This window comes from Arvicanthis niloticus, chromosome 23, assembly GCF_011762505.2.
Source record: "Arvicanthis niloticus isolate mArvNil1 chromosome 23, mArvNil1.pat.X, whole genome shotgun sequence".
Lineage (NCBI taxonomy): Eukaryota > Metazoa > Chordata > Mammalia > Rodentia > Muridae > Arvicanthis > Arvicanthis niloticus.
Genome location: NC_133430.1, coordinates 36,069,756 through 36,095,946, shown reverse-complemented (window position 1 = coordinate 36,095,946; position 26,191 = coordinate 36,069,756). Strand labels below are relative to the sequence as shown.

Genomic DNA, 26,191 nt, shown 5'->3' with positions numbered 1-26,191 from the left:
CGGGGTTCAGGAGAGGTCGGCAGGAGAGCAGCAGAGGTGGGGGGGGGGGGCAGAGGAAGAGTTGGGAGGCCAGCAGGGAGTATCCCTTGGAAGTTGGAGGCTGGTCACTGAGCAACCAGCAGGAAGGGCCGAATCCTCTACAGTTGGTAGCAGGGCTGCTGTCAGCTCATCTGGTAGTCTTTGGGTAATTTTTAGAGGTGTCTTTTCCTAAAGGTATTTCTGACAGAAAGAGAGACAGAGAGACAGAGAGGAGACAGAGAGACAGAGACAGAGACAGAGACAGAGACAGAGAGAGAGAGAGAGAGAGAGAGAGAGAGAGAGAGAGAGAGAGAGACTGAGACTGCTGGACATGAAGCTTGGTGGTATCTAGCAAGCACAAGGCCCTGGGTTCAACCCCAGCACCACCATGAAGGGGAAAAAAAAAAAAGCCAGATGGTGCACGCCTTTAATCCCAGCACTTGGGAGGCAGAGGCAGGTGAATCTTTGTGAGTTCAAGGCCAGCCTGGACTACACTTCAAGTTCCAAACAGCCAAGGCTACACAAAGAAACCCTGTCTTAAAAAACAAAACCAAACCAAACCAAAACCAAACAAAAACCAAACAAAACCAAAACAAACCAACAAAAAGACCAATGGGAAAAAACGAAAGAAAAAAAACAAGAAAAGAGTAGCTTTGCCGCTCTCTGCAGGGTAGTTTTAGAATGAAAGTCCAAAGCCCCACAGTTTATGGCACCCAAGTGGTATTCTTTATATTCTTATAGCCATGAAAGGCCTGGCTGGCAAGCAACATGCAGGACTTTGGCCTGGACATCAGGGAGAAGGCAGAAGGCTTCTCCCTGCCCTGACTGCCACCTAGATTTGAGAAGATGGCCTTGGTCAGGCAGGAAGAAGGTAGGTTCAGAGGTGACAGGGATCCTGGGTATTTAAGGGGATGGCTCCAGGCTCGGACAGCTCGTCTGCCTTTCCCTCTGTGGGGTCCACTATGCCCAGTGTTCACTGAGACACAAAGGAAGGATATCAAGAGGCTGGGCCTCTCTGGCATTGCTAAGTGTGCTTGCCAGGGTTCTGAGAGTGTCCTGTCCCCCGTAGGGATGGGTGAATTAACTAACCCTCTCTCACACAGGAACTACTGCTGCTGTCCATTGAAGAGGACAAGATGGGCCAAAGGGCAGCCGGGAGAGTGGGCGAGGCCAAGGGCGAGCTCACCTTCTGCGCACCGAGAAGGCGTGGCAGTGACATGAAACATTAGGTCACATGGCCTTCCCCTCAGGCCTTATCGTGCCTACACATCTGCACAGAGAAGGAGAAGAGGTTGAGGAGAGTAGAACAGTACAGAGCAAACTCGAACAGCGGCAGCAGACAGAGAGCACGAGACAGAGGGGAGCGAGCAGGAGGAGAGGAGCGGGCCAGAAGGGATGGTGAGCAGACAGGAAAATGAGCAAGGGAGGTAGGGGTGGGGGCAGAGCCTCCCCATCATGCACTTCCAACAGGTCACTCAGAGGTCATGAGGAACACGTGGCAGGCCTAGGGACCAAAGCCATGAAGGTTTCTGTGGTCACAGCCATGTGCTGCTTCTGGGAGGGATGTCTGCTGCCCCAGTTAAGCATGGTAGTGAGTGACAACTTCCAGTTTTCCAGTGTCCTTAGCAGGAACTGGGCTCTGGTGTATTACAGAACCATACAACCTGGCTTTACTTTCTGCCTCCCAGAGCATTCTGGGAGGATACCAGAAGGGGATTCACTGCCACTCACATCCTCTCTCCTCCTCCCACAGGCCATGCTAATGCCTAAGAACGAAGTGTATAGTGTCCACATGGGGGTCCCAGGCAGGATAGGGTTCAGGGGCTGGAGACAGATTTGTTAAATCATGCCTGAGGGGGCAGGAGTATGACAACTCTGCAAACTGGGTAAGTGAAGAAAAGAAGTGTACCAGAGCCCAACGGAAGCCCCAGTACTGTCAAGCCTGTCGCTTCCACAGGAGTGGGACTGTGGCTTACGGTCTCCTGCAGCCAGGACCCACTGACCTCTCACACACCCCACCCTTCTTGCCTGGGTCATGCAGCTGGGGCACGAGGTTCTAGAGGACTAGCTCTTGCTCTGTGTTTTCAGTACTGAGAGATCGTGAGAGAGAGCAGAAATGCATAGTTAGGGAGGAGTTAAACAAGACCTCTTCAGAAACACGGCTAACTACCCACAAGACCAGAACCAGATCGTCCAGACCCCTGCACTGGGACATGAAGGGATGGACGGAGGAAGAGGGCAGGAGGGCATGGCTGGGATCTGGCATGAGGTGTGCTGGGCATAGAAGGAGCAGGGGCCCCAGGTACCTTCTGGGCTCCAGAGAAGGCATGGTAGAAGCTAGACACATAAGTCATAATGGCTTTCTCATCTGGCCGAGCAGTTCCGACGATGTCTGTAGAGAGACAGACAAAGAGCTGCAGTTAAAGCTACCTAGTGAGCACACAGCGCAACTCTCAAGGGGGTGCGGAAGCCGGCATTCCATGAAGCAGCCATCAAAAATCTAGCTAGCTTTCAGAGTCAACTTCCAATAACAGGAACATGGGTCATAGACATGGATGATGTGATGCCCCAGGAGGCAAGCAAAGACTACCATACCCAACAGTCCTCCTCCAATCACAAGGTCAAGGCAGCAATGGAAGGGATTAAAGGAAGGAGGAGGTGGCCTATAGAGCTCACCACCCAAGTACATGCATGGGCACAGCCAACCCACCCTCAGTGGCTGTTTTAAACTAGGGGACTCTGGTCAAGCACATGATAAGAGATACACTGGGAATCACTGTCATGTTTACTAGATGTGAAAATGTTTTTGTTTGTTTGTTTTTGAGACAGTCTCACTTATAAAACCCAGGTTATCCGCAGATTCATGATCCTCCTGTCTTAACACTCAGGGGAATGTCACCACATCTGGTCCGTGGAACATATTGTAATTACATGCAAAAATACTCGTTATCTTTAAGGCATGTACTTGGAAGCAGGTAGCGGTGACATGAGATTTGAGATTTAATACAGTCCAACAAAGACAGAAAAGGACACAGAAAAAAGAAAAAAGGTGTGATGGAATGTCAGAAACCATCCTGGAACGGTGGGCATTATACCATTGTATGCTTCTGTCCATATTTAGAATATTCCTGAAGAAACTGTCAACTATAAAGGGTTATCAGGAGTACAGAGCTGGGGGCAATCTTGGATAATCCCCCTGCCCCAGCACTCCCCACCCTAGGCTCTCTTCAGCTCCTCAGTGTAGAACTAAGACACTGTAAAAGGCACATAAGCGTGTGACAGGACTAGAGAGCCCAAGGGACAGTGGCTGTGGCTCCTGCTTCTTCCAAAGGCAAGGACAGAGCAGGAAGGCCTACCTTCCCCTCTCCAAAAAAACCTTGCTCTATGCTGCTTGTGTGCTATCAGCTAGTGCCTCTTCCTCTGAACCACACAGAATCCCTGGCAGGCATGTGATCCCAAGCTCTTCAGGAGGAGGTCCCAGCAGACAGACCCACTCCCCTTCATGCCTCAGCTGCTGGGGGACAGTGGAGAGAGCTCTTACCTTCAGCATCCAGCATCTTAGGGATGTCCAGGAACCTCTCTGCCACATCAAAGGCCGTGTTCAGGTTTGTGAGTGGATCATCCTAAGGGAGAAAAGGACAAAGTGAGCATACGGGGAGTCATAGGTCATAGCTCATCTCAGCTAGGAGGGGATGGGGCAGGCAGCGTGTGTGTGACACACAGACAGACAGACAGACAGACAGACAGACAGAGTATTTCTACCAACCCCTCTCAGGTTCTTGTTAAGAAAGGCTGGCTCCAAAACCTTTTTTAGGGGCCACTATTTAGAGGTTTGGAACATTCTCTTTCCCCATCACGCCTCAATTATGTCAGGAAAATGGGGTAAAAACATAGGCCTGATGTTAGAATTGGGGTAGGAACGACCTAAGAAGTGGAACTGAGAACCATCAGTTCCTGCAGGGCACATGGGTAAAGAACTCGGACTTAGTTCCCCCATCTGAACTCAATAGTTGGGATACGTGCTCTTAACTCGTAGAGAAGTTGAGCTGACCCGCCGTGTATCCCCATGGGTTAGTCTAAGTAGCCATGGCCTTTTTCGTGCCTCTGCAATCTTCTCTTGAAAGCTAAAGGTGGCAAAGGATGATGGGGACTCTGGGATTCCTGCAGCCTGGAGTGTACTACAAACATGGAGTTAATGTAATATGAAGTTAGGCGCCTTCTCCGCTCAGCAGGCCACACGTCAGTCTCCTAAGACGGTGCAGCTGCCATGGAGGACGGTACGGAGGGTCCTCAGACAGTTACGCTCCTGCAGAAGGCTCAGGGATCATTGTGAAAGGGCGCTGGGGGAGGGGAGACTGTGAGAGCCCAAGAGTTGACTGTGACTGTAGCTCCTACAAATGTGAAAGCTACTCCCATGAAGCCTCACTACCGTGTCTGCGTGCAGGTGACCTGAACAACGGTGATACCGGTAGACATGTTAACTCAGAAGGGGGAAAGCCTCAATCCTAGACAAAGAGCTGCAGGCAACTAAGGAACCATGAGAGCTGGAGAAATAGCCTTCCCCAGGGAAGAGCACGGAAAGTAGTTCTCTAATACCACCACATGGTCAGCCCTGAAGACATAAACATACAGGTAACATATGGGCTGAGCAGTTTATATTTATGTATTTAGGAATACACAGACACACAGACACACAGACACACACACACACCACCCACCACCAGCAGCAACAACAATAATTAAAGAAAACAACAACAGTAATTAAAGAAAAGGTGTCCATGATTTGAAAGAGAACAAAAGGGAGAGGTGACTCACGGGAGGATTTGGAGAGAGTAAGAAATGATGTAGTTATATTAGTAATCTCAAAAAAATATTTTTAAAAATTCGACATGGGATTCCCATTGGATCCAGTGGTCCTCGGGATTCTGAGAGGCACCCAAAGAGTTGAAACTGAGGTATCAGAGAGATATGTGCACTGGAATTCAGGAGAGCCTCGTACACGGGTCAGAAAGTGGAAGCCAAGAGCTCTCCAATAGTTGTGTGACATATGGGATGTATGGGACATTCTCCCCCATGCAAAAGCAGCTGAGCTGGTAGGCTGGGAGTCACTCCTCCCTTAGAGGTTAGGTTGAGAACAGTGGCTCTAGCTCTGTACACAGGGCCAGGCCTCAGGCTCCTCTCCATTAACTGAGGGCAGGGACAGCTAGAGGGTGGGAATCTGCTCTTTCTATCTCACAAAAAATCTTTTCATTCCTACACCCTAAAACCAGAGGCCCCGCCACGACCACCAGTTGCCTGGGTAGGAACCATCAGGGCTTTCCTGGTTCCTGGTTAGCAAGAAGCCCCAGGGTACAGATGTGTCTGCACGAGGTGGTAGGCTAGACACTGCCCTCAGGTATCCCGGGGAAAGGGGGGAAAGGGGGTTGTCCATCCTAGAAGACCACCTGCCAAGAGGGCTTTACAACAGCAGGTTCCATTTCTATTCCATTCCAGATCAATGGACAGCTGGGAAGAGTTCATGACACTGACTTCATGGTAGATAGAAACAGCTCGGGACAGACCTCACCAAGGTGTCTAGGCCAGTGCCCACTGACCAGCTTGAATGCTTACCGCCATGAGTTTATAACACCCCCATCTCCTCACCCCTCGACATACACTTCTCACAGAAGAAAATCACCGAGTAAACTGATACCCAGATATAAATGAAGGTTACATAATGGCACATGACTTCAGTCCCAGATACTTGGGAGGTTGAGGGTCACTTGAGTCCAGGAGTTGGGAGACCAGCCTGAGCTGAAACCCACCACCATCTCAAAAGCATCAATAAAATTGAGGGGCAACACAAGAAATCAAACCCGCAGTGCCTGCCTGTGACTCGGGAACACAGGGACAAAATGTCTCTCGGGATGAGAGATGCTTTACATCATCAGTTAAAACTGTCACCTTATGAAACCAGAAATAATGGAAAGAAGAAATGACACCTTGCATATCTTTTGCTCAAACACTGCCACCTCGTGCTGGTAGCTTTCTTGGTGGGCTGTGTATGTGCAAAGGGATCTAGGATGTGCATGCTGGGTAATGAACAGAAAAAGCATTTTCCTGCTTGCCTCTGGGTGGGGCTCAGTCTAGCTGGTCCATAAAGCCAACAATTTACAGGCTAGACACTAGAGTCTCAGAAGTGGTCCTGTCCTGTCCTCCCTCAGCTTGTCTCCACCCACTAGGGACCAGTCATCAAGCAAGAGAATACCGCAAGAGATCAAGTGAGCACAAGTACCTTTCGAAGCTTTCCATAGTCAATCAACTCGGGCCGGTGTCGGTGGATCAAGGCACAGAAACCAAGACCATCCTTCCAGCTGTCCAGGGAGAGAGAGGGGGAACGTGACTTCTGATGTTTAGTATGCAATCCTTTGAAGCAGGATTTAGAAGACAGGGATAGAAAGGGATACCTCTGCCTGCCACGTTCCCGGGTATTGGGGTCAAGCTTTTTTGAGTGGTTGGCAAGTTGAGATGAACTCACCACACCCACCCAACCCCCTCACTAAAGCTTTAGCCTGTTGGTCTGGAACTCTGGGCTTCCTGACACAATCTTGGGGAGCCTTCCCAGTGTCACAAATATCAACAGAGGTGTGCCGGGCAGCAGTCAGGTCCAAGACACCACAGGGAGGGATGGCGGATTCAAAAGGACACACCCTTCCCAAAAAGAACGATATCCCCACCACCACCACCACCACTCTTCTAACCAAGGGTGGGGCAGGGGAGCCCTGAGGAGGCAGGCCAGCCTCCATGTGAGACCATAGCTGCAGTACTCACCTGATGTGGAAGTTTTGGATGTTGACATTTTTATATGGGGCTGTCTTCCTCTGACACCACAGGAGCAACCCTTCTTTAGCTGATGTCTCTGTGAAAAAGGGGGTAGGGGAAGAGGTCAGTGGGCTGACCCAGGGGAGGGAGGACACTGCTCCTAAGAACCCCTCCAGGGACCTCAAGAGATCAACTCCATTGCTATAAGGAGGAAGAAAGTCTAGGCCACCATGTCTATTTGTTGGGCAAAGTTGGAAAAATTATTTAAGAATTAAAACAAATCAAGTCACTCACACTTGTAGACTAAAATGTCCAGACAGCAGCAGCTTTCTGGTGTTACCTGCCTATGTCCCTCCTATTCAAGAGATGACTTTAATATAAGGTAAGTCAGCAACTGGTGGCTGCTCCAAGGACAGAGTCCATGAAACTTACATCACCAGAAGCCCCTTGACAGGGTAAGCATGGAGAACCAGGAAGAAAGGATTCCTGTCTAGGTTCATCCAATGTAAGGCTTCTTCCTATTACTGCACTGATCTGGCTCTGGTCCCCTGTTATTCTATGTAGATCAGGAGGACAGCTGTAAAGCCAGGCACCTGAGGGGATGGTGAACTTCCAGTACTAAGGTTGTAAGCTGCACTGCCTCCATGTGTTCAGATCTGTGAACTGCAGGTGATGGCCTTTACTAAAGTGGGTTCCTGAGTGACCTCACATATTTCATTCATAAAATGGACTTTAAAATAATGCTTAAGAACCAGCACAAAGGTAATAATTATTTAAGTACAAGCAACCAATTATAAAATTGTCCTGGGTGCCAGGTGTGACGCGGCACACCTTTAATCCCAGCACTCTAGAGGCAGAGGCAGGTAGATCTCTGGGGGTTTAAGGGCAGCCTGGTCTACATAGCAGGTTCCAGGCCAACCAGAGGTACATGGTGAGATCCTGCCTCGAAATAAATAATAACCTATTTATGAGTTGGCATGGGGCTGGAGAGGTGGCTCAGTGCCCTCGCAGGGGACCTGAATTGAATTCCTAGCACCCATTCTAATAGCTCACTATTGCCTGTAACACCAGCCCCAGGAGCCAATGTGTCTAGTCTCTGAGGGCACCAGCATTCACCTGTATATAACCACACACAGACACATATGCATATACATATAAAGATAAAATACATCTTTACGGGACTGAAGAAATGGCTCGGTGGTTAAGAGTACCTGCTGTTCTTCCAGGACTCAAGTTCAGTTGCCAACACTCACACTGGGAGGCTGACAACGGTTAAGTCCAGTGTCAGGAGATCCAATCCCCACTTCTGGACTCTGGGGCACAAGGCACGCACACAGTACGCAGACATACACCCAGGTAAAAATACCCATTCACATAAAAAAAAAATAAAGCTGTGTATTTTAAAAGCATTTTATCTCAATCTTATTTTTAAAAGTGGTTTTTGTATGCATATATCATGTACTTAGAAATCCATGGACAGTAAGTGATAAAAGCAGAATGTCAGGCACAAAGCGCAGAATGTCAGGCACAAAGCTTAAAAACGCAGCTTGAGTAAGGAATACGGAGAGATTATTACTCTTCTCATACCAGGGCAACCTGTGCACATCTGAGAGGTGGCCACCAGGGGGAGCAATGAGCACATCAGCGGACATGGGGTTCCCCTTCCTCATCTTTTCCCAAGGGCCTGGTGAGGCTTTTAGACACTTAACCACAACAGCCTTGGCCTTCTCAAAGCGAGGAATGCTACTGGGTTATTTGAAATCATATGAGAAAGTTCTGGATGAGCCTAAAGAGGAAGACTGGGTGGGGAAGGCAGTGGGAGAAGTGAGTTCGAGAAAGGACAGAACAAAGCAGAAACCCACCTTCCACAGAGATGTCCTGGATGGCAAAACGAAGGATGATGGTCCAGATCATGCCCAGGGTCATCTTCACGTTCCCATCCACAATTTCTACAGAAAACAGGGGTGGGACATGGTTGGTGGGTCGCAGCAAGACAGACAAGGTTCTCAGCAGTCCCGTGTCACACCGCTTAGACACCAAACATCACAAACTGCCCACTTCCAGGAGGGAAAAAAATTACTGCTGTATTCATCCATGTATTTATTTGTGCAAGGAATCAAACACACACCTCACACCTAGCACACACAGAGCTCACCGTGCCAAAGCCACACCCAGCTCCACATAGACACTTTGTGAAAGCTGGTGCGATCGACCAGGAGAAAAGCCTGTGATCGACCAGGAGAAAAGCCTACGTGAGGAAGGAACAGGTGATTCTCTTGAGATAGTGTGTTCATCAGAAAGGGTGCTCTACTCCCTGAACCACATTCACCCAGTCTGAAGACGGGAGGGGACAGATTTCTAAGCCCTCACATAGGTGGGGAGGAGGGTCAATGAACTGGGAGTCTGTGGACAATCACAGCTCTCAAAATAGCCACTCCTGCAGAGAGCCAGAGGGAACAGAAAGCTATATGCGTCTGTTTTAAGGGGTACCATTTACAACCCTCTGATTGGTCAACCTCAAGATGCCCTAAGTTTTAAAATAGATTTTTGTTTTAAAATGCATTCAAGATGACAGCTCAGACACCCTGCTATTCTTAGTGGTTGCACTTTTCAGACCTTTCAGGCTACAAATTCTATCACATTTTCCTCTCTCTCTCTCTTCTTATATTTTTTTTCTTGGTTTCTAGTCTTGATTTCAAGAATAAAAATATAAATCAAGGCTAGAGAGATGGCTCAAGAGTTAAGAGCAGTGGCTGCTCTTCCAGAGGACCCAGGTTTGATTCCCAGCATCCACACATGGCAGCTCATAACCATCTGTAATTCCAGTTCCAGGGGAATCTATCGCCCTCTTCTGGCCTCGGCAGGTAAACATATGACACACAGACAAGACATTCATATAGACAAACACGTATGAAATAATAGGAAGCACATCTTAAAACAAATGAAAACTATAATTTAGCCTAAGCCATAGAGCTGTTTTGGTCTTGTGGGCTGAAGGATGAGGTTCAGCTGAGGCTCCTTCATTCAAACCAGTTTGCAGAACCAGACAGTAGACTGCCCGTGGCAAGTTACTCTCAGTGAAGAGCAAAGTATTCAAGGGATGTCTTACGTATTCCCCTCCACAGTATTACTGCGTTGGGTCTGCAGAGTGTGCTGGGCAAAGGACCACCAGTGTTTGCTTGAGACACAAGGCATGTTGTAACTTGCTAACAGAGCCACAGATAGCAATAAGCCACAGGCCCATGTTAGAGTCCCAGAGAGCAGACAACTGTGCCCCTCAGTTCAGACAGCCAGAGCTCTGCAGAAAATACTACAGGGGAGGCATTAGATCGGTGTGTAAAGCTGGGGTGGGGTTGGGGTCATGTACCGAGGCTGACTGTTACTCTTCCTGCCCCCACCTCCCAAAGGCTGGGATTACAGGTGTGTGTCACCTCATAATGACCTTTATAAAAGGATGTGCTTCCATCCACAACAGCTGTTCTGAACCTTGACCCCCTTTGGGGGTCAGACGATTCTTTCACAGGGGTCATATGGTCATATCCTGTCAGATATCCTGTCAATATCCATATCAGATATTTACCATTCACAACAGTAGCAACAGCACAGCTATGAAGTAGCAATGACAATAATGTTATGGTTGGGGGGGGGGGGGGTCACCACAACCTGAGGAACTGTATTAGAGGGTCGCAGCATCAGGAAGGTTGAGAACCACTGCTCTACAACCTCCAGTACTTTAACATGTGCACCACTAAAATGGTTTAAATTGATATGCACAGAGTCTAAGCTCTCATCGGTAAACAGGCGAGAGACACAAATAAAAACACGGAACATGAAATCGGGTATCGTTTCCCCAGACATTACATTAGTTAACTTTAAACGCAAATTTAAATACACACATTATTACACCACAGCTAGAAGCATAATCTGCCTTTAAAACAAAACAAAAAAACAAACCTCTCTAAAAAACCTGGCAACAGGGACCAAGCATCTCAAAGCTGTTCAACTCTGGCAGTGAAATTCTCTGTCCCTGGCCAAAGACCAGAGTAAGATTTCTGTATAAATAACCTGTTGTTCAGTTATTTATCATAGAAACTATGTTCAAAGTACAAAGAGTGACTTAAATCCCCTGAGCCCCACCACCCTTCTCTTCTGCTCAAAGTCATGGCTTTCCACTCCATCCAGAGTCCTGTGGCCAGCACAAGGCTAGTGGCCAGCAAGACCCTTTTGGGCTAGTAGAGTCTCCTGGGCCCCTCCTTGTGTCCTCTCTGGCATCTCCATTGCTACGTCTTCCAGAATATCCACGTGGCTGTCCTTCCCTTCCCCTTCCCTCGGGCCATCTCACTGTAACCTTCCGCTTTACCTGTCACTGTTCTCTACCCGACATCTGTGGGAATTTCCTGTTGTCTTCTGAATAGACAAGGGTCAGGACTTTTCCTGTCTTGCATCACTACTCAGAGCCCAGGGCAGACCTAGCACTGGGCAAGGCCACCATGAATAAATGAATGAGTGAGTGAATGAATGAATGAACGAGCGAGGCATAAATCATGATCGGCAGAGGCACGCAGGCCTGTCATTGGCTCCAGTGCTCAGCCACTTCCAAGGCAGGCCCAGGTGACAGAGCTCAGCTGTGCGCAGATATTAACAGAACCATTCCACACTGCATTCCTGCGGTTTTAATGACTGGGCCGGGGTTGGGGGAAGGGGATGCTTACAGCGGAAATTTTATGGGTAGCATTCTGACTCTAAGGGGAAATTTTTTTAAGCTTATGAAAGTGGTAACATTGAAGTTCAGCCTTTCTAGAATGGATGTTCTCTTCCAGCCTGCCTGGCTCCATGAGGGCCAAGCACAGTGCCCTCCCACAGGGACCTTTCAAGTCCTAGGGAGGCAGGTGGTTTCTTTTTGTGTATGTGTGTGTGTGTGTGGGGGGGGGTTCCTAATAATTCCTCTCCCCATCCCCAGAACTTAGTAGATTCTAAGTCATCGTGAAGAGGCAGAAAACTAGCGCCAGAGAAGAGAAAGGACAGTGGGGGTGTGTTCAGAATCCTTCCCTGCCTCAGCCCTGTTAGTCTCATACCACCCTCAAAGCTCACACACAGACCAGGGATACCCCACTCACAGGCAGCCTGACGACAGGGGCTGCTCAGAAGAACGGGGTGCTGCCATTCCATGTCCATGGTGAGCTAAACTCGGCTCACATCCTGTTAGCTCAGATTCTGTTTCTCCTCTCAACTCCAGGAATGCAATTGCTTGCCCACATTCAAAGAGCAGAATGACCCCGTGTGGTGTGGTAGGTGTGGAAGCCCAGGGCCAATGCTCAGGCACCTGCAGCCACTATGCCCCATCCTGACAGATCTGAAGGGTAGAGATGGCCCCAAGCCCCCGGCACCCAAACATCAAGCTTCCTCTCAAAATTTTAAAATTTAAAAGTCCCATTTGGGTCCCCTCTTCCCTGGTTAAATCCCAAGCCCTCACCCAACCAAGCCTCTACTTCATGAAATCTAGATGTCCCAGACAGTGTGGGAGAAGAAATCTTTGGTTCTAACTCCCTGCTTATGACGTCAACTTACTCCATCTAGACATCCCAGGGACAAGGCGGGCCCATTCCATAAGGTCTGGCAAAGTCTCCAGGACTGGTCTACACACAGGCTCTCTCTGCCAGGCCTGGTCAGTCAGTGCTAGTGCTGAAGAAAAGGGATGTCCTGCCAGGGCCACTCCCCACATGCGGTCCTTAGCAGTCCCCAAGGTCTTCCCACTTCCGAGAGTTCTCCCTTCTAGGGGATCTGCCCCACGGCCTTCAATTCATAAGCCTCAGCCCTGAAGTGCTGTCCCTTAGAAAGCAAAACTCCAGAGTGTGTTCAACTGGTTTCCTAAGGCCATCCCAGGCTTGGAATGAACACAAAAGTCTCAGTCTGCTTCCTACAACTATAAAAAGATAGCAAATACCTCACTTTACAACAAGGTTAAATAAAGGGACCAGAAGCATAGCACAGCAATGGGGCACAGGGACACAAGTGGCCTGGCAGAGACTGAGCTGTGCCAGGGACGAGGGGGCTATGGTGTATCAGGGCCACAATGGAGCCTATCAGAACATGAAGAGGGCTAGAACTCGGCTCTGGAGCCTGAACCCCAGGGCTGGGCCTGACTTTGCTATGAAGGTGCAATATAGTTCAGAACGACCTGACATTCTACCTCTCCGGCCATTGTTCTGAGCCTCAGCACCCTCCACCCTGAAACACAGTCTGTCAAACTCACCTCAGCAACCTGTCCCGATGAGGTAATCCCTGGATGCTTCCTGTTGGGTCAGGCTCAGGCTAGCACAAGACATGCTCATCCATCTTCCACCTCTCTCCCTCCTCTTTGGGGGTCCTTTACCAACTTTTCCTTTCTAAAATCCTTGCCTTTTCTGCTTCTTTTTTTAAACTTGCCATAATGGCCTTGCACTTCCACTTGCAACAGCTGATCAGATCTATGTGAGCCTACCCTTGAGAGAAATTGAGAGAATAATTTCTATCCTAATTGAGAGAAAAAGTTCTCTCAATTCCCCACAGTCCCCACCTATCTCTACTGTTTCTCCAAGCCCATTTTCCACATCCTCTCCTACCCTACCCTAGTGGGGACCTGAACTGGTGCCAGATCATTGAGTGGCATTTTTCTTAGCTTCCTCTGCCTGAAAAAAACTGTCCAAGGCTTTAGTCCCTCCTAGTAGAACACAATGTTCTTTTATTCTTATTAAGAGGCAAAGAATGTTTTTCCAGCCACAAAGTTGAGTACCTGCCACACACACACACGTGCTTTGAACTACACCCGTTATCATCAGCTCAGAGCTGTGGCCACAGGGTAAAAGGAACATAGCCTCTGTCCTTGGAGATGGTCAAGGCTGCAAGGGTGCCAGGATCCATAGGTATAGCTGCCACCTTAAGCACCAACCCAGACAGGTAAGGCAAGGAGTCAGCCAACTGTCCCAATAAAGCGCCCGACAGGAAATTGTTTTGGCTTCTTGGGCCATGTGGTCCCTGTAGCAACTGCTGGGCTTCGCTGCTGGCACCCAAAGCTGCACCAGATGACAGAGAAGCCAACAAGCAGACGTGGTTGTGCATCAAGACCTTTGTCAACGAGACTCAACCCCGCGCACTGCAGTTTGCTGCCCTTGTTAAAACTGATGAATGCACATAAAACCCTCCCATGTGTAAAAGCAAAAGGACTTTTCTCTTCACCCACGAGTGACCTGCTGTCACAGACTTAGGGGGAGCAATATTCCCCAGGTACACTTCTCTGACGTCATAGTTGGACTGGACTGGGGTTCTGGGTTGGCACTCACAGAAGATGGGACCCAGGCAAGTGGCATCTGTAAGCATGTTTTCCTACAGTGGGGCTGAGCATCAGAGAGACTCCATCCTGGGATGTTGCTGGCTAAAGCATTTCGGCATGGCTTTCCTCACAACCAGGTGAGTTCAGATGGTGTCAATCAACCCCTGACATCCCCCAGCAGGAGCCCAATGAACGCATGTTGTGTCCACAGGTCACATCATCGGAGGGCCTGGTTAGAATATTTTAGCTGCCCCTTCAGAGCCACCACAACGTACATCAGGATCCCTGCTACACTCCGTTAACTGTGAAGAGCCTATCAACAATGGCTTCAACAGCTTTTTGTTTAAAAAAAAAAAAATCCAAAAACCAAAGACAGTTCAGAAGTGATGGGAAAAGAGCCAGGGAACCATGGTGCTGGGAAAAGCTACAAGAATGATACTTTGGTTCTCCCCGAAAGGTGGTGGTGGTAGGCACACACACCTTTAACCCCAGCACCCAGGAGGAGCAAAAACAGGTGGATCTCTGTGAGTTTAAGTTCAGCTTGGTCTACAGAGTGAGTTCCAGGATAGCTAGAGCCACCTAGTGAGACCCTGTCTCGAAAATAAAATAAAGCTACTTTGGGAACAGCAGAGTCTCCCCCAGGGCCCTGTCAGCCACCAGGAGCCCATCTGCACTGTCCTACCCACAGAGCACCCCACAGGACACAGGGGTGGGGGAGTGTAACGGGTGAGGTGCCCAGCACTCCATGTGCAACTGCACATTATAAGGACTTTAGCGAGAGAATGGAAAAGGGGTGAGTTCTGGCATGGCTGAGCAATGGAGGCGGTGGGTACCTGTTTCCAGATGCACGTGAACCCAGGAGTCAGGGGAGAAAGGACTAAGGAAGCAGTGATCACAGAATATTAGCCTCACCCTCAGCTCCGATGGACACCAGCTTGACCCCTTTGCTGGCTATGAAATCCAGGGCCTTGTTGACGTTGGAGATCTTGTGCACTCGCATCTTGCCTCTCTCTGGCTTGGCTAAGCGTTCACCTGATGAAGAGGAAGAAAAATGAAAGTGAGGTGCAAGTGTCCAGGAGCAGGGTGAGCCACACTCCCCCTCAACCGAAGCACTTCTTAAATGGGAATATGCATGATGCTCCTGTTAGATGTTTGGAGTAGTCATCCAGGCAGGCAATCAGAGAGAAGCTGAGTCTACCTGGATTCGTCACCTTCTGTTTCCCAGAGACAAGCCTGTGTGTGTCTGCTCAAAATGGATATCTTTAAGGTATGCATATGTGTGTGTGCATGTGTTTTGTTTGATTTATTTATTTATTTTATGTATATGAGTATACCATTCTACCATTGTTCTCTTAAGATACACCAGAAGAGGGCATCAGACCCCATTGCAGATGGTTGTGAGCCACCATGTGGCTGCTGGGAACTGAACTCAGGACCTCCGGAAGAGCAGTCAGTGCTCTTAACCACCGAGCCATCTCTCCAGCCCAGGAAGCTGAGTTTAAGAGAAATGGGCTGATGAAATCTCAAGACGGCATTCATTACATTCAGACTGTGGTATAGTTTTTGGCAGATGCTCTTAGCAAGGTTTACAGTGAGAATCAAGGGTGAAGAGCAGCATGGATCAATCTGGAAAACCGGAAGCCTCACCTTAAAAAGAGACACAGATAAAAGCTGTGGACAGGCAGATGAGACCGCTGGAGAATCCGTGACATTAAAAAGAAGCCCCAGACAGTACTAACAAGATCCAGGAGTTTCTTTCTTAATGGCCTTCCCTGGCTAGTCCTCTCTCCATTGTGTGGGACCTAACTACCTGTGACTGGTAGAAAACTTTTGAACACTATTGACTTAGCAGGCTACTAGCTCCCATCAAACCATCAAAGCTTAGCATGTCATCAGATAGCATCTTGGGCCTATAGAGAAGCCTGCCCCATCTTGTTGTAACTGTCTGTCTGATACAGCCACCAACATATTTTAAAATTGCCTTGATTTGTGACTTCCTTTGTTCCGTGTAACTACAAAATCTTCATGGTCCATGTTACAATATAGAATTTGGGGTAACCTAAATCTGTGTTTCTGGGCCACGGTCGCTCAAAAACAGCTCCAGAATAAACTATCCCTTATTCTCTTAAAAACCCAAAACAAAAAGCCAAGCACTTTACACTGGGTTAGGAGAAAAATGTCTTGATAATAAAAATGTCTTTGATATCTAAGGAACTGGCCAAACCCCACCCATCCCAGGCTCTATAATATAAGACTGTAAACTCATTTGAGACTTTCCTTTCCCCCAGGAGAGGCCAATGAGGAAGGGAGATGAATAAAGTGTTCAGGCATATGCATATACACAAAAGTAAGACATAAGAGAAAAAGGATGTTTTCCTTGGAGAAGAGAGAGATCCAGGAAGCATGTTCCTATGTTCGGTATCCAGGCACTCAGAGGCCACTGCAATGTGGGGCAGAGGGATGTACAGAAAGCTTGGCTTCATCCCTATGATGCTGGTTTTGTAGGTGTGCAGAATTCAAGAGTTACAGAGCTATGGCGACGTCTATCCAGACTCGAAAGGGAGGCTGGGGAATATATAACACAGTTGAATTACCTGCCAAGAGCTCTGTCGGAGTGAAGCCTATGCTGTAATGGAAACCCCACGGATGCTGAAGATGCTGAGAATATGGAAGTCTGCAAATGAAAGCCTCGGGCAGTGGATGCAGCCAACACAAGAGAAAAACCACGAGGAAGGAAGGGCTACCCAAGCCCACAGAAGCTCACATCATCCCACCATGCCTCCCCAGGATTGGATATGGCTGTGCAGGCTGCAATCTTCACTCTTCTGAGTTCTGGTCTTATTCTGATACTAATCTCCCTTCCTATGCCGCCCCCCTCCCCCGCCCCAGCTCTCTCATTAGTGCCACAGTGTATTAACGGTATTTATTGCAGGGGTTCACAACTAAGGGATTGCTTTGAGTCTCAGCAGGGACTCTGGACTTAGATTTCTGGACAATGTTTTAATTATTAAATCCATGAGGACTCATGGAGATAAACTGAATGTAGTCTTTTGGGACCCAGGGGTCGAATGTTATGATTTAAAGTGACATGTTCCAGTGTCAAGTTGACAAGAGGCAGACTGTGATGCTCAGTCCTAAGTGTTGACTTGAATGGATTAAGAGACGCCAAGACTAGTCAAGTACATGCCTGGGTGTTCTCAGAGATAATTACATCATTAGGGATCTGACTCAATCAACAAGTTAATGCCTTGACGGATTCATAATATGATGGCATCATTAAAAGGTGGTAAAAGCAGAAGGCAGGGCTTTTGGAGAAAGAATATCACCAGGAAAACACTCTGGCCTCTTCACGCACCCTTTTCTTGGCCTCTTGCTATCATGATGCCCACTGATCTGCTGTACCACATCCTCCCTGCCACAACAGGCCTGACACGTGTGAAGCCATGAGCCAAAATAAATAATCCCTCCCCTTAAAAAAAAAAAAAAAAGCCAAAATGGTTATGTTTTCCATTGTGTATATTTTGCCGTGCTCAGGTTTCACTTTAAAGGAAATATGAAAAGCTGTTTTTAAAGAAATGAGGCTGTCAGAAGTCGTGCAAACACAGGGAACAGGACAGCGTGTCATCTGGAAGATGGGAGAGCTTCCCAATGTGGCAGAGGCCCTGAGGTCCACTACCTTTTTGGGAAGAGTTAGTAGGAAACAAAGCAGGTGCCAGCTCTCAAATGATCCTAAGGGCTCTGCAAAGGAATGTGGACCCAGGCTGGAAGCCCTGGGGAGGCACAAAAGCCTTCCCAGCGAGGGAACAACATGACCATATTTGGGCTGTCAGAGGATCTTAGGCCTGGGGCGGCTTCACAAAGCAGGACTGAAGGGAAGAGGAGACAGGGAGGAGACAGAACCTAAGGCCTTCATGGTTTCCTCTAGGTGGGAGTCACCAGAGACCCATAGGACAAAAAAGGCTGAAAGGGGGTCTAAAAGAAGGAAAACAGATGGCAAAGAATGGAAATGTCAAGTTGTAGAGAAAGGTAGAGGCAGTCTGTGGGCCCAGGTCTGGTTTAAAATCCTAAGATGAAGACTACAGCAAAAACAGAGGGTCAGCTAGTGCTTTCAGCACCCAAGAGGACAGGCACAATGCTATGGTTTGGATATGGTTTGTCCCCTAGTGGTTCAGGTCCTGGAAGCTTGGCTGGTCCCAGCATGGTGATTCTCCAAGTGGTGTAAGACAGGGCTGATAAGGTCACTGGAGTAATCCCTCCAAGGAATGAAGAGTACATGGCGTTACTTTATTAATTGTGATGATGCTACTTAATTAAAAGTAATAATCTAAATTCTTTTTTTGTATTTTTTTTTATTATTATATGAGTATTTTGCTTGCATGTTTGCAAATGCACCGTGTGTGTGCCTGGTGCCCAGGGAGGCCAGCGTGAACATGGTCAGAACACAACCGATGCCAGGACAGAACCCAGAGGGTACCACCCCATCCTGGGCCAGGGCTGGCTCACCTGAGATAACCTCCAGGAGCAGCATGAGCTTCAGGCCATCTCGGAAGTCCTCTTCGATGTTCTCGATCTGTGTCCCTGCTTTTCGCAGGTGGGAGTTGCACCAGGCCGTGAACGTCTAATACAGAAGGAAGAAAAGCAAACAGTCAGTCTCCTCATGAGCCACCCAGTCTCTGAGGCACTCACCACAGGCCTCAGTGGCTTCCAGGGCCCCCATCCCATACCTTCGTAACAGCTGTTCTGTGAAAGGCCTTCAACAGGCTTGGGCCATCCTCATCATATAAACCACATGAAGGGACCAAGGAGGATGGCCACTCATTCAGCGGAGTCCTTAGAAACTCTTAGAGTGGTTGCTCCATACAGTCACACTAACACTGTCCTCTGCCCTTAGTATATATGTCTGTTCCAGCATCCTGCCAGGTCCAGGTGTTTACTCAAAATCTGCATCCAGGACAGCTCCAGGGCAGCTACCCACAGGTACTCCGGTCTACCCTGGCAACCCTGGCAGATGTCAACGGGGCCTGCACTTTCCCAGCTGCAGATATTCTCACAGATCCTGAGCAGCCAGCTCTCTAGGACTTGGCCAGCATTCCAATTTTTTTAGGGCCCCCATAGACAACATTGTCACCTCCCCCCCCCCCAAATCATCAGGAAGTGGTCTAAAGAACACAATCTCACTCCTGCCCCATCATTACCCGCTTCTAGTTCCTTAGTTTTAGTTAAACAAGAAGGGAGTAAGGTTAGCTTACAGGAACTTCCCTTAGGCACCTCCCAGGGAGGTGCTTATGGCATTACCTGCTGCTGCCAGACATGGGTGAGGTACAAAAGGACCTGCCCACCACCCAGCTCTATTTTTTTCTGTCCCCCCCCCTTCCTCCCCTTCCCTCCTCCTCTCTCTCCCTTTCTTTCTCTGTCCCCCATTCTCCGCCTTCATGGCTCTGCTCCTGTCTGTCTGCCTCTACCCCTTCTCTCCCTCCCCTTCCCCAAATAAGCCCCCTTTATATTAGATTTGTTGCATGGCGTGATTTCTCAGGAGGTCGTCTTGGCACGGGCCCACCAGCCCCCCCCCCGCCCTGTTACATCTCAGAATATTACAAGGAATGTGTGAATCTTTAGAGTAAGTACAATTACTTGGTTGCTACACAATCTCTCCCAACTGCCACCTGTCCATACTTTGGCCCAGAGCCACCACACTGCACATTGACTGGGGCCAGGGATGGGAGTGTCTTATTCCATGATCAACACCTCCTATCTCCCAACGCCTTGTTCTTAAACCTCTTCCAGGCCCATTCTCCAACCTTTAGTCCCTTCAACCCTCAGCCAAAGGCTTCCCAAGGCTTCCAGAGAAACTGGCCAGTGCCAGCAACTGGAAGACAAACAGGAGTTGCCCTGCTGAGGGCTGTGAGTTCTCTCTGTTGATTAACCTGGTCTTGAAGAGGGGGGAGGAGCTAAGGGAGAAAGAGGTTGTACACTGGCTTGCAAAAGAGGCAAGGTACTGTAGAAAGCAGCCAGCCCCTCGGGAAGCTGCAGGGGCCAAAACAACACCTGTGTTTGTTCAGGTCTCCAGGACAAAGCTCTAATAAACCTTTCAAGAAAGAGTCAATAAAAGCCTTGTGCCCAGGGCCCCAAGGCTTAGTGCTCTGAACTCCTCCAAGTATTAAAGTACTCGCTACAAGCAGTAAGCAGCCATAAAGTCCAGGCCTGGGGGACGTGGAGTAATACAATGTGAAGAACACACTCTTCTATGAACCAGATCTGAATCCACTGTTCTCTGAACTCCAGTTCCCTTGGCAGTAAAATGAGAATTGCAAGGCACTTTGAAGTCCACGGGATTTTAAAAAAACCCGATTTACAAAGTGCCTGCCTCATAGTGAGGGTGTCATTAACAGTAAGAAGGAAAAAGATACCCACCCACGCAGGAAAAAAAAAATCACAGGGCCAGGGAGGGCTGGCTCCACTCCAGGCTCAGGCTCTCTCTCTCTCTCTCTCTCTCTCTCTCTCTCTCTCTCTCTCTCTCTCTCTCTCTCTCTCCCTACCCCCCCCTCCCTGCCTCTAGCCACCAAGCTATCCAAGACTCCACCTTTCTAGGTGCTGCTGAGGGAGCTTGGGGACTGATGCTCATGTGTGCTTGGCAGATATAGCCGAGGGGGCAGTAAAGTCTTGACAGCAACCCTGTGCATCACAGCAGAGAAGCCCACACAGACCACCATGCACCCAGCAACTATGTTCTCTCTAGGTTGCAAGGTCCCCACAGAAAGATTCAATTCAGCAAGGAGAAAAAGCTAGCAGCCAAAGGGACACCCACTGCAGAAACTCCTGGCCCTATACAACACCCAACAGCGTGGGCAGAGCCACACTCAGAAGCCTAATGGTCCAACCTCATCTAAATAAAGAGGCAAGGGCCCACATGCCTGCCTACACCCCAGGGCCTTCCTTTATCTAAGGTTCCTTCATCCCAAAGTCTTCACTCTCCTCCAGGAGCCCATCTAATAGGGAGACAGGGAGAGGGAGAGGATGGTCAGCCTCTCCATAGGATCCACTAGGCTCTAGAAAAATGCACTCGGAGGGGTGTGCCACACACAGGGTCTCAGGAGCCATGCTTAGGCAAAGACCACACTGAGACCTACTCCCAGAGCTGTGACAGCGCCTTTGCTGTACCACTGTACACCTACACCTCTCCCCCCATGCACACAAATACAATCATATGTGTACATGTGTTCATGTACAGCCAGCTGACAGCCTCTGCAGATCTTGGACAGGGAGAAAACTGGGAGGAACCTGGGTCCCCTCACCCCTCCCTGACCTTGGTACCTAATGGTGACGGAGTGAAGGGAAGAATGCATCCACATAGCAGGGTATCTGAGGGACACAAAGAATAGAAGTACATGGGTTGGCTGGTGAGAGACACATCTTGTCCCAGCTCCTAGGGCTTGGGTCTCAGTTTCCTGCCTTCTACCATGTTCTCGTTTTGCTCTTAACAACTACCATGGTAACATGTCTCCTTTAATATACCTTAAGAATGCCTCTGGTTTCTGAGAATGTGCCCTTCCTGTCTCCTGGCTCAAAGGTGTCTATAATAACCTCACAGCCTTCTCCATAGACCTCAGTTTTCAGAACTATACAATGGAGACAACAGTTAACTACCAGGCATGCATGAGGTAAGGCTTAAATGAACTAATACTAATCAAGTAGTAGTATGTTTATATTAATAATGACCCTAAAATATTGATGCATCTGAAATACAGTGGGCCCTGAAGTGGCCCCTGCTGCTATCACGATGACGGCCTCCATTGTTTTTATTAAGATTTCCAAATAGTCATACCCAGCAGGAACTGGGGTACAAACAATTATACCCATGGCAGGAGCCAGGGTCTGAGTTTTTAATGTCAGTGTCAGCCATACCTTTGACCTCAGTGGAAGGAGGGAAGCAAACAGAGGAAGGCCACAAGCTTATGTGGCCTCACTGCACAGAGCAGGAATTGCAGGACCACACAGGTGAGGTGGCCACAGGGATGCCCACTAAGACCCCACATCTATCACTGTGGCCTGTCACAGCTCCAACTCAGGTATCCAACAGCCACATGGGAGTAACAGTGCAGACAGTGTAGACTGTTAATGGAAGGTCTGATGAGAGTCCTCCTAAAACCCAGGGAGGAGGGCATGGCGGCACACACCTTTAACCCCAGCACTTCAAGAGGTAAGTGGATCTCTGTGAGTTCAAGGCCAGCCTGATCTACATACCAGGACAGCTAGGGTTACATAGTGAGACCCTATCAAAAAAAAAAAAAAAAAAAAAAAAGAGAGAGAGAGAGAGAGAGAGAGAGAGAGAGAGAAAGAAAGAAAGAAAGAAAGAAAGAAAGAAAGAAAGAAAGAAAGAAAAATGAAGGGAGTACCTGAGCTGGGGGGTGGGAACAGGGCTACTCTGTAGCTTCTAAGAACCACCATTGCCCTGCTGGAGGGAGACAGCCACCGACTTTACAGTGCATACTATAAGCACACTCCATCAATGGCATTAGGCTTGAAAAGATGTTTAAGTGCACCAACATTCTCATTTTATAACTGAGGGCACAGGATCAGAGAGGGTTAAGTGTCTTTCCTTAGGCCACTGACACCAACTCTAACTCCTTCACAACTTCTGCTTCCCAGAATGACATTGGCTTTGTGGCTCAGGTATGGGCGGGGTGCTGGAAGGGGTGTAGAGCCAAGACTGAAACTTTAAGTGGTCACACAAGTGAGCCAAAATTCATGAAATTCCACTAAAAACCAGTAGCTGGAAAATGAAAGCCACATGGGTTCTGGAAACCCCCACCAGCGTCAGCAGTGCTGGCAAGAGAGAGCCGGCCTCTCTGGGTAGCAAGGCGGTGAGAGGCAAGGAAGGGGGCTAGTGCCTGACTGTCAAGAGATGAGAGACCACCCAGAAAAGAAGTAGACCAGAAAGAGATCGGCAAGGGAAACAGGACTCAGGAACTGGATCTCTGACTAAGCAGGAGGCAAGACACGTCTGAGGAGGTCATCTCAGCTTCCAGTCAAAGAAGCATGCCTGATTCGGCCCCAGGCAGAACAGGCAGCTGGGGAGAGATATGGACTCTCTGCAGCTGTACCCAAATTACCCTATGCAGGTGACTTCACTGCTGCAACTCTCCATGACCATATCTGGAAGATCACTGTGACACAGATCCTAGGCAGCTGCTTTCACGAGGATAAAGGACAGAGAGCTTCAGGAAAGATCAGAGCTCAGTGGACTGAGGGACCCAGAGCTGGACATGTCACACAGTCTCCCGTGCCCCACCCCCAACTGAGTAAGGAAGTCTTTTTATGATGGTAATTCTACAAAAGCCCAGGTAGCCCCTGAAGTAAGACCAGAGTGACGGTTAAGCCACACCAAGGGTCACATGCTTCAGTACATAAGCAGGGTATCCTGAGCCTGACACTTCAGGACCTAAGGTCAGAATATTCTGCAGCTGGAGGAGTAGCGAGGTCTTAGACATCAGATATTTAGCAGCCATCATGGACCCTACCCACTAGATGTTAATAACAGTCTATCGGAAACTGAGACAACCCCAGAACACGCCCTGTGGAGAATGTGATCTAACAGAGGCAAACATACATGCCACGGTTTACATGATAGCAACTGTGCTTACTAGGTATACACGTGCTTACTATGGGATGGACCCTCTTCTCAGTGTTTTGCCACACTTAACTCATTGGCTCTTCATCGTGATGCTTCAACAGGAAAAGGGCCAGAAACCTGGACTTCTGTGTGGAACGAATCAACCTTTAAATACTGCTACAACTGAAAAGATAATGCATGCCACAAGGGCCCGGTCTGCCTCCAAAGAGTCAACAGCTAAGTCTAAATTAAGTTTCACTGGGTATCTCTGCGCCCAGAGTGGGAAAGCACGGAACCTTTCTAAGTCTGCTAACGTGTTATATACAAAGACAATATGCGGTGCACTTGATAAGGACAAACCGATACCTGTGTCTATCACTCCTAAAGAACACTGGTGACATCAGCCATTTGAGAATCTGGTAGCAAGGGCTGGGGGCATTTCTATCAGAAGTAGAGGAGGGGGCATCATGTGAGGAGCGGAGAAGACTCCTCAGCTGGAACTGATCAACAGCCCGTGTGTTTCACAAAGGACATCAAATGGCTATACACATTCTGCCATGCCCTGTGCATTAAAACAACAGGTAAACTCATTGTGCCCATGAGCTGGTCAACCTGACACGAGGTAGGATCATCTGTCGAGAGAGAGCCTCAACTGAGGATCTGCCTCCATCCAGTTATCCCGCAGGCAAATGTATGGGGGCCTTTTCTAAATTATTGATTGATAGGGTGGGAAGGTAGCTCACTGTGGCACTGCTACCCCTGGGCAGGCAGCCCTTAGAAATAATTTAAAAAAAAAAAAAAAAAAAAAAGTAGCCTTAGCAAGCCAGTGAGCAGCTATCTTCTGTGGTTCCTGCTTCTGCTCCTGCTTGAGAACCTGCCCTGCTTTCCCTCACTGATGAACTATGATCTGGACGTGGAAACAAAATAAATTTTTTCCTCCCCAAGTTCCTCATGGTCCTGGCGCTTATCACAGCAATAGAAAGCAATTATATTTGCAAAACAAGTTCCTGCTAATTCCTGTCGTTAGGGGCTGTGCACGGTAATGCCCCCGTATCACGGTGTGCAGGCTGATTGGTTACAACCCCATAGGAAATCAGCTTGCCAACGTGAACCAGAAGAGGCCTGAACTATACACCCCAATTCAGAGACTTTATCCTGGGTATAAAATGCCAAATAAAGAAAACGCTTTTAAGCATTAAAAACTTGTTCCCTAGCCTAACCGAAGTGAAAAAAACCAGAAAGACCCCAAATTGTATTAATAAGGCATATAGTGAAAGAAATCACCATGTGTCCACTTAGTAGATGATTAATATGATAGGTTCTGAAACAACGTGAGTACAGGAAAACGCTTATGTGTAATTAACAAAGAAGTCTGAAACAAGATTGTATGCACTACTGCTTATAAACACAGGTTTAGAGCTGTGTGCAATCACACAGACATGACAAATGACTAAGACCAAATGTGTCCAGAGGCAAACACACTTGTGCTCCAGGAATTGAAGTTCCCAGGATCCTTAGCTGCTCTCCTGGCCCAACTGCCTATAAATACAGTTGGCTGGTTGCACTCTCTGCCTTCTCCCACAGCAAGCCTCTTCTTTTGGACATTTACCCCCCACACACACCCACCCACACCCACCCGTCCACAATCCAGGCTGTCCAAGTGGCCTGACCAGAGAGGCTCCCAGTACACCAGTACAGAGTAAACAATGCCCTGCAGTCAAATGAGACCAGCTAGGCACCTGCTCGCCACACCTCTCCTGGACACAGCTTTGTCTCTTGGAACCAAGTATCAGTCCTGGCTCACTTCAGGGAAGTTATTGTTCAGAGGACTGGAGACAGTCAGGAAGCCTGGGCCTGCCCTGGTTCAGCTAGTCACGTGACCTCAGGTAAGTTAACCTCTCTCAGCTCTGAAATCCCATCACCTGGTGCTTGAACAACACAGCTAAATAGAACACTTGATAACAATCTTCTGTTCCTCTGTAGTTTCTTCCCAATAAATTCCACAGGGACAGATGGTTTAACCTCAAGGGACTCAAAACATGACCACTGTTTCGGTTTCAAGACTGCAGCTCCTGACCCTCCTGGCCCAGCAGATATCTGTAACTAGTGTACCGGACAAGCTAAAGCTTGGTGTCAAGGGAACACTGGTGGGCATGCCTGCAATCCCAGCACTCATGAGGCTGGGGAAGAAAAATCATCAGTTTGAGGTTAGCTTAGATGATATAGTAAGACCCTCCCTCAAAAAAAAAAAAAAAAAAAAAAGAAAAAGAAAAACAAAACCAACTGAACCAAAGCTTGAAGCTTGAAGCTGGGTTCTTCCTGGACACAGGAGAACATGGGAACCATGGCTGGCTCTAGGGTGGAGGAAGAGAGGTTTGGAACAGAGGAGGGAGAGCTGTTTGCTTTCCACAGAATATCCTTTTGTTTTCTTTTGACTGTTACACCACATGCTG

The 26,191-nt window shown here is 48.5% G+C and overlaps 1 protein-coding gene across 3 annotated transcripts in view; it reads right to left on the bottom strand.

Annotated features, from left to right (window-relative positions):
- Positions 1 to 26,191, bottom strand: part of Actn1 (actinin alpha 1) — a 92,292-nt gene that overhangs the window by 22,926 nt on the left and 43,175 nt on the right. For all 3 annotated transcript variants that reach the window (XM_076921847.1, XM_076921848.1, XM_076921849.1), the window contains exons 2-8: positions 18,632 to 18,746; positions 15,041 to 15,160; positions 8,682 to 8,768; positions 6,829 to 6,916; positions 6,293 to 6,371; positions 3,560 to 3,641; positions 2,325 to 2,410 (exon numbers count right to left, since the gene is read on the bottom strand). In XM_076921847.1, coding sequence (XP_076777962.1) covers positions 2,325 to 2,410; positions 3,560 to 3,641; positions 6,293 to 6,371; positions 6,829 to 6,916; positions 8,682 to 8,768; positions 15,041 to 15,160; positions 18,632 to 18,746 — 657 coding nt within the window. The remainder of the gene's footprint in view (positions 1 to 2,324; positions 2,411 to 3,559; positions 3,642 to 6,292; positions 6,372 to 6,828; positions 6,917 to 8,681; positions 8,769 to 15,040; positions 15,161 to 18,631; positions 18,747 to 26,191) is intronic.